Source organism: Trematomus bernacchii, unplaced genomic scaffold, assembly GCF_902827165.1.
Source record: "Trematomus bernacchii unplaced genomic scaffold, fTreBer1.1, whole genome shotgun sequence".
NCBI classification, from domain to species: Eukaryota; Metazoa; Chordata; class Actinopteri; order Perciformes; family Nototheniidae; genus Trematomus; species Trematomus bernacchii.
The window spans coordinates 6,720,322-6,733,934 of record NW_022987698.1 but is presented as its reverse complement, the minus strand read 5'-3'; the positions used below and the strand labels follow the sequence as shown (position 1 = coordinate 6,733,934).

General features: G+C 37.9%; 2 protein-coding genes across 2 annotated transcripts; both read right to left on the bottom strand.

Annotated features, from left to right (window-relative positions):
• Window positions 1–2,380: 2,380 nt before the first annotated feature.
• Window positions 2,381–4,424, bottom strand: rabif (RAB interacting factor). Its single transcript, XM_034139393.1, has 3 exons — window positions 4,323–4,424; window positions 3,681–3,826; window positions 2,381–2,834 (listed from the first exon to the last, which is right to left on the bottom strand). The coding sequence occupies exons 2-3, from the start codon at window positions 3,822–3,824 to the stop codon at window positions 2,586–2,588; spliced, it is 393 nt and encodes a 130-aa protein (XP_033995284.1). The 5' UTR covers window positions 3,825–3,826; window positions 4,323–4,424; the 3' UTR covers window positions 2,381–2,585.
• A 1,068-nt stretch (window positions 4,425–5,492) lies between these two features.
• adipor1a (adiponectin receptor 1a) lies at window positions 5,493–13,263 on the bottom strand. The gene is made up of 8 exons (XM_034139392.1): window positions 13,166–13,263; window positions 11,265–11,516; window positions 11,070–11,183; window positions 9,692–9,863; window positions 9,415–9,601; window positions 8,619–8,806; window positions 8,320–8,513; window positions 5,493–7,560 (listed from the first exon to the last, which is right to left on the bottom strand). Exons 2-8 carry the CDS (start codon window positions 11,409–11,411, stop codon window positions 7,432–7,434), a joined length of 1,131 nt encoding a protein of 376 aa, XP_033995283.1. The 5' UTR covers window positions 11,412–11,516; window positions 13,166–13,263; the 3' UTR covers window positions 5,493–7,431.
• Between the last annotated feature and the right edge of the window lie 350 nt (window positions 13,264–13,613).

Sequence of the window (13,613 nt, the reverse complement as noted above, 5' to 3'; positions counted from 1 at the left end):
AAAAGTAGACACACAAATTCTACTGTCATTGTACACCCAGTGTGTGGTGTTATCGCACGCAAACATAGTGTTTATACACCATTACTAATGCTAATGCTGATTCGGTGCATATTTGTTTTTACTACCCAAATAAAGCTCGTTGATATCTGTTTGAACCAGTTAAATGCATGTAGGTCATATACTATTGAGAAAACACATTGAACGTAATTTAAATGTACTTATATGTCATCCTAAATACAGTTAGGTAGAGTTAGCTCTCTAACAGTAGACACTTTGTGGGCACAATACTTAAAATACGGATTATTGTAGTGTATTGGTTCCGTGGTCTCCTATCAGATGATTGCCCTCCTTTGGGTGAGTTTGATTCGTTCACCCTGCTGGCACGCAGGTGTACTGTGTTGAGTTTCACAAAAGAAGGGATTATACGTATTCGGCCCTTCCCTACCCCGCCCGGCTAAACCGAAATAATAGACGTATCAGACGGTACATTGGGTTCCCCAATCAAACACACCCACTAGATCGATGCGCGCTGACCGGAACTTCGTTTTTAAATGGTCTAGAGGAGCACGTTGATTGGTAGAGAAGACAGTAATATGTTAATACTTCAGCTGTTTATGTTTTAAACATAAACATTTTAATTAATTCAGTTACACTTCCCAGATTGTTTTTATTTGAGCAGCAGTTGTTTCTTCTGCTTATAACAGTATGCCCTACCACCGATTTGAATGTCCCTGTTCTCTGTTTCGTCTGAACTTCCTCTTGGTTGATTTTGGACAGACTATAATGGGCACATATGACAGGTGTCTTTCAAGGTCAAGTGTACATATTTAAAGGTAATTAGGATCACACAAAAAAATTACATTACAAGTGCTGTAATATAAATACATTTTAAACTTAGCTTTAAGTTTGTCCGATTGGGATCAAACGTCTTTTTTACAACGGAGAAATTGCCAAGAATAAGCAGCAATACAGTGCTTCAACAATTAACATAATAGATTTGAAATACATCAAAAATAAGGCAATAACTATTATTTGCTTACTAGCATCCTGAACTCAATGGTTTCAACCACCTTTACACACATTCAGGGTATTTTAGTTGTGAATGCCCAGTACAGTATTCGAAACATAATACTCGACAACCATAATGTTTATTTGTATGTAGGTGTGCATCACACACTAAACAACAATCACTACATCATAGATCCGCTGGGTGCCATGAAATATTACATACGACATCTAGTGGCAAACTGCAGAACTACACCTTAAAGGTAGGGTAGGTAAGAATGGAGAAACTAGCTCGAGTGCGCTAGAATTTGAAAGTACGCAGCCGAAAAAAATCTGCCCCTTCCTTCAGACTTCCTTACAGATCCCCTCCTCCAACACACACGAACATGACCAATGAGGGCACGAGATAAGTTTGTGCACGAGATGGAAGGCTGACAGGCAGGTAGGCCATCCAGTTATTTTAGCTGGGCCGGCTCAGATGATTGGTCGTGCTTTTTACAGCGCCACGGCTTCCAAAGATGCATTTTTTAATGTATTTATTGTCAAAGCATTTAATGTATTCATTGCTATCGGGATGTTAAGAGCATTCCATGGAATATAACAAAAAGTGTTTCTGAAGTGAATTACCTACCCTACCTTTAAAGTAATGGAGGTTTAATAAGGTCAATGTAACACAATGTGTAAACTGTTAACTAGTTATTGCAGGTTACTGTACAGTTAACCATCATAAGGTTGCAGCTCTTTATACACCAGTGCCAAATGTTTAATATTTATTTGAGTGCAATCTTTAAAGAAACAATGATAATTCCTTTATGAATGTCTGAATATTGATACACGTTAATTGTGTTTGTTTTAAAATAGGTTCCTTTGTATAGATTCATTATTATTATTATATCATAATAGAGTTTTCCTGCGCATTTAACTAGAAGATTATCTTGGCTGATGAAGACTATTTTAAATGATTTGGACCTTCCTTTTTGTATACTTGACAGTTGTGAAACCATGTGTGTGCTTCAATAGATATAACTAAAAATGTTTGACTAGTTAAATAACAGTTAAATGACTTGCAGCCATTTTGGCAGAAGACCTCGAGCAAGCACGAATTCACTCACTGTGTTTCAGGAAAACACACAAATTGGAAAAAGATTTTTCAGTTTTTTTCTTTGGATTAAATAATATATTGAAAAGGATTGAATGTATTTTAAATGTAAAAATAATGGAGAAAGTTCCCATCACAGGTTTACAGAGCCCCACATCTTCAAACCTGTGTTTGGAAGGGATTATATTCTCCTAAATTAAACTGGAACTGAGATTTCTTTGATTGAAAGACACTGAAATTACAATATATCACATTATCCAAGAAACAGCTGCAGGATGGTATTCAATAACAGCTTCCCCAAAACATCTTTATTAGAACAAGATAATCACACTGTCAGTGTGATTGAGAAGAAAGATAGTGTCACCGTCAGTAATCATAAACAATGTACACATACCAGTGTATATAAGTGTGTGTGTAATGGATTAAATCCATGAAAGATGCATAGCTTGCCAGCACATTTTTAAAGTTCATGTAGTTCAGACTATACATTATTAACCCTTTCCAATGCAACGTAGAAACTTTTCTTGTCATCCAAAGAGTGCCAGCCGATTGGTCCAATCTCACAATCTGCACAGATGAGATACTTGATTCTCCCCACGTCCTTAGTGAAGCCCACATTCTCAAAAGTGTACATGTCGTCCACAAACCAGTGGGCGGTCAGAGTGTCCCCGTCCGCTGAGCCCTCTGTGGTGCTGAGGCCGCTCTTTTTCCGCATGGATGGGAGGAACAGCTGTTGGGGGGAAAACAAGGCCTCAGTTGACATCAAAACACTAACAAAGGAACAGAGTTTTGGAATTGGTATTTACATGAAAAGACTGCCATGTATTCCTCTTTTATTTAGAGTTACCCCTAGTTTGAACAAAGAGATATCACTTTTATCTGTCATTTTTGCATGAACAACGATCTCAACGAATACCAAAAAGGTTTGCTATTGTTATTTTATCAACTGACCAATTCTTGCAGCTGCCCTGTTGCTTTTCAAGATCCTCTTCCTGGTTTACAAAGATATAAAGGCTTCCTGGTACCTAAAGCTCTAAAGGCCTCTGGTTATATTGTGCTCTCAGTGTATAAACCCTGCAGTTCTCTAATGTCACAAGCCACCTATGTCCTTTTTATTCCTTTAAAGTTCCTAAAGGCTGGTGTGAGTGCTATAAAATTGATTAAGTAACGGAACGGTCTGCCAGTTGAATTGCATATATATTATTGATATGTAATTACAATTGGTTATTTGCGGTGAGTGTTTTTGTATTGTTTCATGGTTTTACAACACGTGTATGGATGACATCAGTATTAATGGTTGGTTTTTAATTATCTTGTATTTATTCGATATCCAGGACAATGGTTAAATGGCATTGTCTTAGTATATGGGCCCTATTCTCCAGTCTCAGAAAGTTTCTCAGGGTGTGTTATTTCACTCCATTATTTATGACAGTATTTTAACTGAAACTGTACTGAAAATAGAAATGCTCAGCTCAAGGTGTGTACCTAACAAGTGAACCTATGTACAGATTTAACACCCAAAAAGCAATATATGAGCCCAAGGATGTGATCAGTCGCCTCATTTCAGACAGCTTACCTCCTTCTCTGCAAACACAGCCATCCCGGGGCACAGCACCTTGGATCCGCACCGCTGACACACCACAGTCTTGATGTTCTTGCCGTCCTCAGAAACCAGGTCGGACCGGTCCGTGCTTTCTTTGGACTCTTGATTGTTCTCCATCTCTGACCGTAAAAACAAACAGCAGATTCACGTTGATGTACATGCACTAAAGGCCTGGGACACAGTATCTCCCACCGGACTGTCCAAAATAACAGTAACTGTAATTAACCGTAAGTGGTGATTGGTTAATGTTAAATTAGAGTGCTATGAAAAAAAAGATGGGGCTTACACCCGGTGGACCGGAACTACAAATACTCGGAACCTCTGTAGTGCGGAAGTCCGTGACAAGAAACCCTCTAATATTTACATGTTTCATCATGCAACAATATTGTTGTAGCAGTCATAACGCTGAACCCCAGTCTAATATATGTGTGTTAAAAGGCCATTTGGATATTCGCTTGTTTTTTAAATGACCAAATAAACGTTAACTGAAAACCCCACCCCTGGCATTTATGCTAACATCCATGCTAACACTGAATTCAACAGACTTAGAATAAATAACCACATTATATATCTATATAAAAGACACACTCTTTAATAAAGTGAAACAGCCTTTACCTCAATATTGAAGTAAATAAAGTGTTAAGTATTACAATAAAATCGTAAAAGAAAACAGGTTAGCTTAAACTAGGCTAGCATTCTAGCTGGTCCTGAAGTGTACCAGCCACTAAATGCTCCCGTTCAGAAACACACGTTTGTTCTTTGGTTCCTCATTAAACAACCTTTGTGATATATCCTGCTATTTCTGATATGTTTTAAAACTTTTAAATTACGAGAGGATGTGTCTACTTCCGTTCATAATAATGTGATAACGTTTGTAAATAAGTGAAATTGTGAAATTGATGGTAGCATGGTTAATTGTAACTGTCCTAAGACAAGAAGAAGTAAGCACTGACTCAAAAGATACATTGAAAAGAGTGAAATGGATAATAAAAAACGTAAATAAAACAATGTAAGTCAATAAGTAAGTATTGTTACAATTTCAATGCAATACTTTTCTGTAAACAGCTTTTAATTGAATTATAGTTGAAGAATACATGTAAAATGTACATGATATGCTTATTAGTTAGTCAAGTAGAAGTATTAAATAGCAAAACATGAACAAATCCTGGCTGCCAGTTTGAGGAGTCTGTGTTGTTTCATACATTGCTCTCCTACACTGATGCTGTAGCCACATACACTCAACCTAAATGTGTTTACAGCCATTTCGGGAGAGTTTGAGCGAGGTGAATGCTTGTTTGGCTATATGCAAAAACCTAAATGAGCCACAACAACTCTCAACTGTGACACTACAGTACAGTGAGAGGCTGAACAATTACCCATCAACAGAGCATGGGAGATGAGTAAATCAGAGGTAGTCGAGTGCAATACAAGATGCAAACATATACTTTGTCTGTGCATTAAGCACTGTTGTATAAAGCTCCTATAATATGCATAAAGCCCAGTAAGAACATTTTTCCCCCCTATTTTAAAATGAAAAAGATTAAAATTGTGACGCCTTGAGGGAGGCATGCATGATCTCTCGATTTCAAATAACTTTTGATTATTAGTCCTGATAGTGTGGCATTATTTATAATCAAATTCAATAATGGATCTATTTATTCAACCAAGAAGGAAAGCATGTGCTGGTGATGGACATTATTACAGCTGTGATCACATCCCACACATCTCTCTGCTCTAATTGATCTCCAGCCAACAGCGGATCCCAAGAAATCAAACAAGAAGCAGTTTTTTTAACAACGGTTTATGTGATTAAAACATGGTTACTCTTGATCTCTATAATTGAGGAAAATTGTTAAGAGAAAGCAGTATTTTAGATACTCTGATGTAGACACACTGTGTGTGGTATCCAGACATGTACTGAGCGTTAGACCATGAATCCTGTTGTCTTCACAGTTGACTTACTGCTGATATAACATTTGCAAATGTCACAGGACTACATTGTGAGAAACAAATGACAATAGAACACCATGTTTTTTTTACATGTGGAAAATAATTTATTACAATAATTTTCCAAGATTACCATTAATAAATATTTATGTTTACATTTCAGTGAAATGTATGATTTATCACTTTCTACACAGGACATTACACAAAGTCAAGAATACACATTGTTTTAGTCGTTGTAATAAAGCTCGAATAAGTTGATCTAGAAAAAGGAGTCTTAAACAGCAGTTGATACAACCTATCCATGGAGTTGTAAGTTCAATAATGATTCGATTGTATATATGGCAAGGAAAACAAGAAAAGTCAACATCTGGAAATCCTTGAAGCTCCTTTGACTGTTAAGATAGGCCGTTTTATTTAAAAACATTTCCGTTGGCCTAAGGCACAGGAATACTAAAAGTTTATATCAATCATACATAACACATTTTAAATCCCATATGGTGATTTAAAGTTTTGAATTTAATAGTATACACTAAGGTGCATTAGATATTTACACCTCTCATTGCATTTGAATCTAGCACAAAAGAAATATCTTTAGCAGACAAAAACACAATTTGACCGATCCAGATCTGTACATTGTGCGTCGCCCAGGAACTATTACTTGAGAAATTAGGAATTGTATTGTCTGACAGATGGCAGGGAAGTTCTTTCGACTTCTACATTTTAAGCATTTTAGTCTAAATACAAGTGAGCAGATAGATTTTTGCAAAGTTGCAGCTTATCATGCTATGCTATCATTTAAAAAAGCATTTGCTTGGGTCTTAAGTCAATTATAACAATGCAGAGAATATCAGTGAAAATCTCAGTTTTTAACATCGTAATTTCTTTCCTTTCATTTTGGCAATAATTTTGATGAGCATCAAACCTAGTGTTAGACACATCTATACATCATGTTTTTAGGATTTTGCTTCTATGTTCCTTTCTAAATAATGTTGTTTTTTATTTATTTATAAAATGTAAGATTGACTGGGCCTTAAGAGTACAGTTTTTTTTATTGCAGAGTGGGCATGGGTGGGTTTGTAGCACTCCTCCGAGTTTTGACACACCGCCGCACAATCAGTGTCAGCACAGTAAGAAAACATCTGGTGGCATCCATACACACTATGTGTATACTTTTATCCTCCTAGTACAAATGTGTGTGCAGACCCTCAAGCACATAAGTGGGCCTGGACTGCTCCACACCTCACTCCTGGTGGACAGTACATTCATCCTCTGACCTGCATGGAAACTGGGAGGGAGGATAGGAATGGTTTACAGTATGTGCCCTCTGCTACAGCACAAATCATACTCTCTGTGCCCTCTGTGCAATCGTAACGGATTATGAAAAGGCTGGGGTACTAGTGAGCTTCTAAGAAATGACCATCAGTTACAGGAATATATATATATGATTTTGGTTAAAATCCCATTTTGACCTTACTTGAAAATGTAGACTTCAAGTTTCATAATTATTGAAGAAGTAGTGCCTGTTGAAGATTCCCTCCGTAGTTCAATGGCTAGGTAATGCTACTTTATTGGAGCAAAAAAGAGCCAAACAGAAAGAAGACCACCAAAACCCAAACAAGATGTTAGCAAATCAGAAGTACAGAAGGAGCAACAAGTGAGACTATATTGAATTCCAGCAGCATTTTAAGTGATTGTGTGTGTTTTTGTGTCTGTGTGCATGTGTGTGTGTGTGTGTGTGACTATAAAGAAAAGTATGAGGAAGTCACAGTCAGGCCTCTCAGAGTAGAGTGTCATCTGTGCATCCTCCCTCGAGGCCGTAGCGAAACTCCTGCAGGTTGGAAACCCCGTAGAAATGGACAAAGGCCGCGGCCACGACCAGAACGTGAAAGATCTGATGAGAGTGGAACTAGAAGGAGAGGAAGAAATGTTTTTAACAGTTTCATTTATAATCAAACACCTGTGTTTGATCAAAGAAAAAATTAAAATACCTCTTTTGACCACAGTTGGGACTGAAACAGCCACTTTGTCTGTGGTCAGACATTTCTAGCAGTGCAAACTAACAAGGTGTAAGTACTCTACTAATTTTAGGGTACTTGTGCTTTAGGACGTCCAATTATTGTACTTTATACTTTTTTTTTTACATGCAAACTATATGATTAACTAATGAAAAATTATGCTTTCTTATAAATTAAAGGCCCCACAGACCTTCATAGATGTTTTCATTTATGTAGCGGATAAGATTTACTCAGGGATGTACTGGCAGTTTTTGTGAGGTCATTATGTACTTTTAAAATGATGAAGTTGTAGATTTCACTCTAAAAAACAGAGCATCTGAGCATCTATTTTTGGACCTTCAAGACATAGGTAACACTCTGGAAGGGGCCTGTTTGCATAGTTAGTACTTTATATTTAACGTACACTTTGCTAGCAATACTTGAGTACATTTATTTAAGTAGAATCTTAATTGCAGGAAACTAGAACGTATTTTACACTGTGGCATTGTCGAATTCTTTATTTTAAGCAAAGGGAATGTGTAAACATTGCAGATTTCCACCACGTTAAGGTGAATGAAGTATAATATAATTTTAGTTTGTTGGCAGGAAACAAAAATATTTGTGCAACTTTTAAAGTTCTGTAATATAATGTAATAACATCAAATACTAACCCAGATGTCACACTTCCCAGGGAAGTAGCGTTCAGGGATCCTGGCTGCATACAAGCCGGCCCCAGTGATGTACATGGCGCCCATCAGGTAGAACCAGCCCATCTGGCCCACTGTGGTGGCCTTCACAAAGCCCTCCTCGATGGTGAAGTGCATGGTGGGGACAATGCCGCTTAATCCAAGACCCATGAACACACCTAATAGAAGCATGAAATCCAGTTACCTACAATAAAAACTCCAAAACACATTGCAGAGAAAAAGCTCATTAATAAAAATGTACAATATCTTTAAGTGGTTGTCACCTGCTCTTGTAGGTCTGTGGCGAGGTGTAGAGAAGCGTTCCCACTGGGCCACTATGATGGCGGCGATGCCGAGGACACAAACAATGGTGAGGTAGATAAGTCGAGGCTGAGGGGAACAATAGAAGGAGTAATACAGCCAGGGCACAAAGGAGCCCATGATCAGGAGGGCGATGCCCGAGTAGTCAAGCCTGAAAAGAGGGGAGACACAGAGACACAGCTGATGATTCTCATGTTTCTCTAAACACATGTTTATTTCTTTAAAACTCTGCTGTGGAGTTTTTGTTTTTAAGGGAGGGACATCAATATGGTCTTTATTGTAAAAAGGTACATATCTAAGTTGTAGTACTCAGTGTTCGCTGAGAACGATGCATTGACCTAAACGCCTACAAAAAAAGTATGTTTTTTAACAATTAAACATATTGTATTATTCTTATTACTCTAGGATGCCTAATCCGACTAAAAGGACTGCTAATGGAAAACTAGCCTTAAGCTAACTCGGGTACATTTACAGTTCTATCATGTTGATTAAGGTGCATTAGTGTCCTTTGTCCTTCATATTGATTTTGACAAAATTATGGACCATTTAAACTCAAATAATAGTGGTGGGTGTGCCCCTTTGTTGGCAAGACCTGTAGGTCTAGTATGAAGAAACATACGGATGTCTGACATTTAAAACCTGTTTACTCCAAGAGCAGTGTGTCTAAAACAGTAAAACACTTTGACAGTTACAAATGATTCCCTTAAGACATGCAAGGTGAGAATGTGAGAAGCCGTGTAAGGAGGTGTGAGGTCTTACTTGGAGAAGGTGCGGGACACTTTCTCAGAGTGGCAGTAAACGGTATGAAAAAGCCAGGAGAAGCTGAGGCAGAGCACAGCTCCCAGGAAGAACATCCCCAACACCACTTTCTCTTGCAGAGGGGCCATAAAATACACGTTGGGCCGCAGCATGGTTAACGTGCCCAGACAAATGAATAAGATCAGCCCTGAGGGAAAAAAAGAGGCCAATTTTACATAGAGTTGCCAAGAGAAGAAACCACACTTTTAGTAATGTTATCAGCGTGTTTTAAACGTACCTAACAGGTGAGTCCAGATGTTTCCTGTCTCAGTGTGAATTCTAAAGATGCTTCCAAAACACGCCCGGAAGGAGGGCATCGGGGGCCGATGTCCATGCAGGAGGTAATCGTTGTCCTTTAGCCACTCTGGCAGCACATGGAAAGGGATGACCCTCCAGCGCCCCTCCCAAACCTGAAGAGTTAGAAAAGGTGTCACTCAGAGACATATTCATTCACTATGAGGCTCTCACAATTGGGGATACTGCAGTGACTACAATTTGCAACAGATCATTACTTTAAATGTAGTTTATTTATATATATATATTTAGTTTATATCTCACTGAAGCTAGCATCTATTCTGTCTTCAAACAGGTTAGTCAGATATTTTTGATCAGTGTTCTTATCGATGTGTTTTGACGGTATTTCATGTTGTTTGTTGTAAGCTGACCCTGGTCTCCCACGGAGATTTGTATGCGTCTTATACAACACACAACATGTGTCTGACGTTGAATAATAACCCCCCCCCCACACACACACACACTAATGACTCACTACACAGCAGTTATACCTTAATCCCTGGTTGTTGCTGTTCACCCAGATCGGCAACCGTGTGCCCATGAACCTCTGCTGAACTAGTCATATTTCTACAAGTGCTTTAGAGGGACAAACTAATAATTATATTTTTCAATATATTAGAAATAAGAATTTAATAAAATGTTTAAACTGCATTTGAACAACAATAAAACATGGCCAAAGTAAAGAAAGGAGTTGTATTTTGAAAAAGTAAAAGCATGCAAATAAATAGCAACACATTACAAAAAATTATGCAGTTTTTGGAAAGCCGCAGTTAACATTAATGTCTTAAGTCCTGGTTTTATGACAGTTTCAGGGGGCCTCAGGTATTTAGGAAGATTGTTCAACACCTGGTATACAGCTCTGAGATGAACTGCGTGTTGAGTTTCAGCTCCTTTTAAGTTGCTGTTGCAATATTAATGTGGGGAGACATATTGTGTAATGTCATGAGATATTTAATTAGCCTTATTATGCCACATAGGAACGTTTACCAAACAACATTTAACAATCATGTTTTTCCGATTGAGCTGAATCTATTGTTGAAACTAGTGGTAACTTATATATTTATAACAGTAACACTTGTTGTTGGTTTATTTCCAAGCTTTAAAATGTTCAAAGGTGCTTGATTTGATTTGTGCAATTTATTCCAAAGATAAAACATCTAACTGACTTTGTTCTGACCTAATAGGCAAACCCTTCCTAAGTGTCAAACATTAGTATAAACCTTCGACTGGCAGTGTGGTTTGATGAGATCTTGATGGATTGGTGCCGTAACCTGAATCGGTACCCATTGAATATTGTTTATTAAATAAAGAATACATCATACCTTATGTACAAACTCCTCCATCTTCTCCATGGCATGGTGGGCCTGAAGTGGTAAGGTCAGGACTTCTTCGACCTCATCATCCTCCTCTTCCTCGTCAGCAAGCATTGTGGCTCCCTTTAATTAAATAACAGGAGAATACTGAAGCAATTGAGCCACAACAACTATTCTATGGGGAACTTTGTGGAACAGCCTTACCTCTGAGTGGACGCCATTCGATGCTGCAGGCCGCCCCCCTCCCTCCTCCAACAGTGGCCCGAGCTCCATCAGCTCCACATCTGGGACATGGCAGTCCTCAGAGATCCGACAGTCTGCATCACTTGCAGACCCGTTTCGGCCTGACATAGGGAGACTGCCTGATGACCCACTCACAGCCTCTGTATTCTGCTTCAGAAGGTGCACTTCAGTTTCCTCCTGAGCAACAACAACCAAAATCAGCTTTACTGGCTACTGTTGACATATAAAAGAAATATACAAGAAGAGATATGAGTCAAGACTATTCAAATAAAAACATGGAGCTAAACATACAAAACTACATAAATATAAGCCAACATAATCACAATTACACACAGGCACAATTAGAATGAATGGCAAAGTAAGTATATGCAAATACAAGGAATTGTATACAGTGTGTTGTGTTCTGAATGTTCACAGAAACAGTTATCAAGGTTCAAGGTTCTTTATTGTCAAACTAACATAGCTACAGAGTAATTATGTCGTTGAAAATCTTATGTCACAGGCTTATACAACTAACTATATATATGTTTGGTATATACAGAATGTGTCCTTAAGTGCATTTAAACAGAACAATTTAACAGGTATTGTATAGATAATACAATATGCATGTACATATAATATAACATGCATGTTATAAATGTGGCCTATACATAATTGGCCCATAATTAAGAAATATCCATCCATCCGTCAACCTTTTTGAAATTGTACCAAGCTGCAGAGAAGGGATTTCACCATCAGTTGTAAGTAAGGGAACAAATAGTATTTTTATAGGCCAATCTATAGCCTATAAATGCTTATCAGTAAGAATATACGGTCTGACCTGTATTAGCCTATGTTTTCAAGAAAGTAAAGTTTAGGGGTTTGGGTCGTGCGAGTTTACAATCCCTTCTTTGGAAGGCAATATAGCATAGCAATCCAAATGTTTGTGCTTATCTTATCTTATTTTGTTATTGCAAGATTAATCTTATATCATGGCTTATGTATTGGCCTCGGCCTCAATAAACGGGTCGGTCCGGAAATCACTTATTGGAGCATTACTAAATGAGTCTGTATACAGTGAGGGGTCTGTGAGCATATATTGATGCATTTCAGTACAGCACATACAGTCTGCATAGCCCTACATACAACACTGACACGGTGTTACGTACTCACGATGTTGTTTTATGTAAATGACAAAGTATTATAAAGCAGTACGGTTATTTAGTATTATAGCATACTGCAGATCCCTAACTTACATAAACATGTATCTAAATCCTGAAATAAAATGGCTGATATTTAATCTGGGTCGCATGTGAAATCCGTGTTACATCGATCAGACAACTGCAGAACAAAGGACCGGATGAACTTATTCAGATCAATGTCAACGGGAACACATTTCGCTCGACAGACGTAATAGTGACAATACTGCAGATATAATACAGAAAACTGACATTTGATACACGGCAGACAACAGAAACAAAGCGTTTAGCAGAGCCTGGCAGACGGCTGGTGATTAGCGGCGTCAGACGGAAAATGGAGTACAAAATGTAAACAACCGCAACACACCGACCAACATACGTGGATCCATTATAATTATACGGTTGTGAACACTTTAAAGCATGGAGCGGAACGACATTTTAATAAACCACCTGATACGCGAATAAGGTATCAGATCATGGGTCGCTTATATCGTGTTGCTAACGTTACCTTTAAGCTAGCGCCGAGCGGATGCTAACCAGTCGAGCAGGCGACACTGGTTTGAGAATAAACGTGAACCAGCGGCGAAGTAAAAGTCCTCACGACGACACAACATATACCCTGATCTACATAGACTACTGTACTAACATCCGTTATTGCAATTGAATTAAATGTACACAAGTTACCTGACAAGGTAATGTTCAAACCAGGAAGGTGAATTATTTATCGATATGCGAAAACACAATCCTTTCCGGAAGTTGAGAGCTCTTCCGTAAAACCAACCGCAGCCCTCTCCGGTTGTTTCCAAAATAAAAGCCCCGAAGAAGAAGTAGAAAAACCAGAAAAACTAATATGTTTTCATACTTTGCAAATCAGTCACTTTAGTTGATGCATTTACAAAATGTAAACAAGGACATAATGTTAAAAATATATCTTTATTATATCAAATGCATTTAGAAGGATATTATAATCAGCAGAGAGGGGGATGTAGCCTGTGTTCTTCCATTTTTTATATTCATGCACTTTTAATTATATTAAAGTATAAGTATAAAGTATTTAAAAAAGAAGTGATAAACTATGCCAACATTCACTGATTAATACATAATAATAATAATTATGAGAGCATGTATTTTT

What these genes read in the sequence shown, in the direction of transcription:
- rabif (XM_034139393.1), bottom strand. Translation starts at nt 3,824, where the DNA reads ATGGAGAACAATCAAGAGTCCAAAGAAAGCACGGACCGGTCCGACCTG. An exon ending in CTGTGTTTGCAGAGAAGGAG is followed by an intron (nt 2,835 to 3,680) that starts GTAAGCTGTCTG and finishes TCCCCCCAACAG; the next exon opens with CTGTTCCTCCCATCCATGCG.
- adipor1a (XM_034139392.1), bottom strand. Translation starts at nt 11,411, where the DNA reads ATGTCAGGCCGAAACGGGTCTGCAAGTGATGCAGACTGTCGGATCTCT. An exon ending in CGAATGGCGTCCACTCAGAG is followed by an intron (nt 11,184 to 11,264) that starts GTAAGGCTGTTC and finishes ATTTAATTAAAG; the next exon opens with GGAGCCACAATGCTTGCTGA. An exon ending in CCACAGACCTACAAGAGCAG is followed by an intron (nt 8,514 to 8,618) that starts GTGACAACCACT and finishes TGCTTCTATTAG; the next exon opens with GTGTGTTCATGGGTCTTGGA.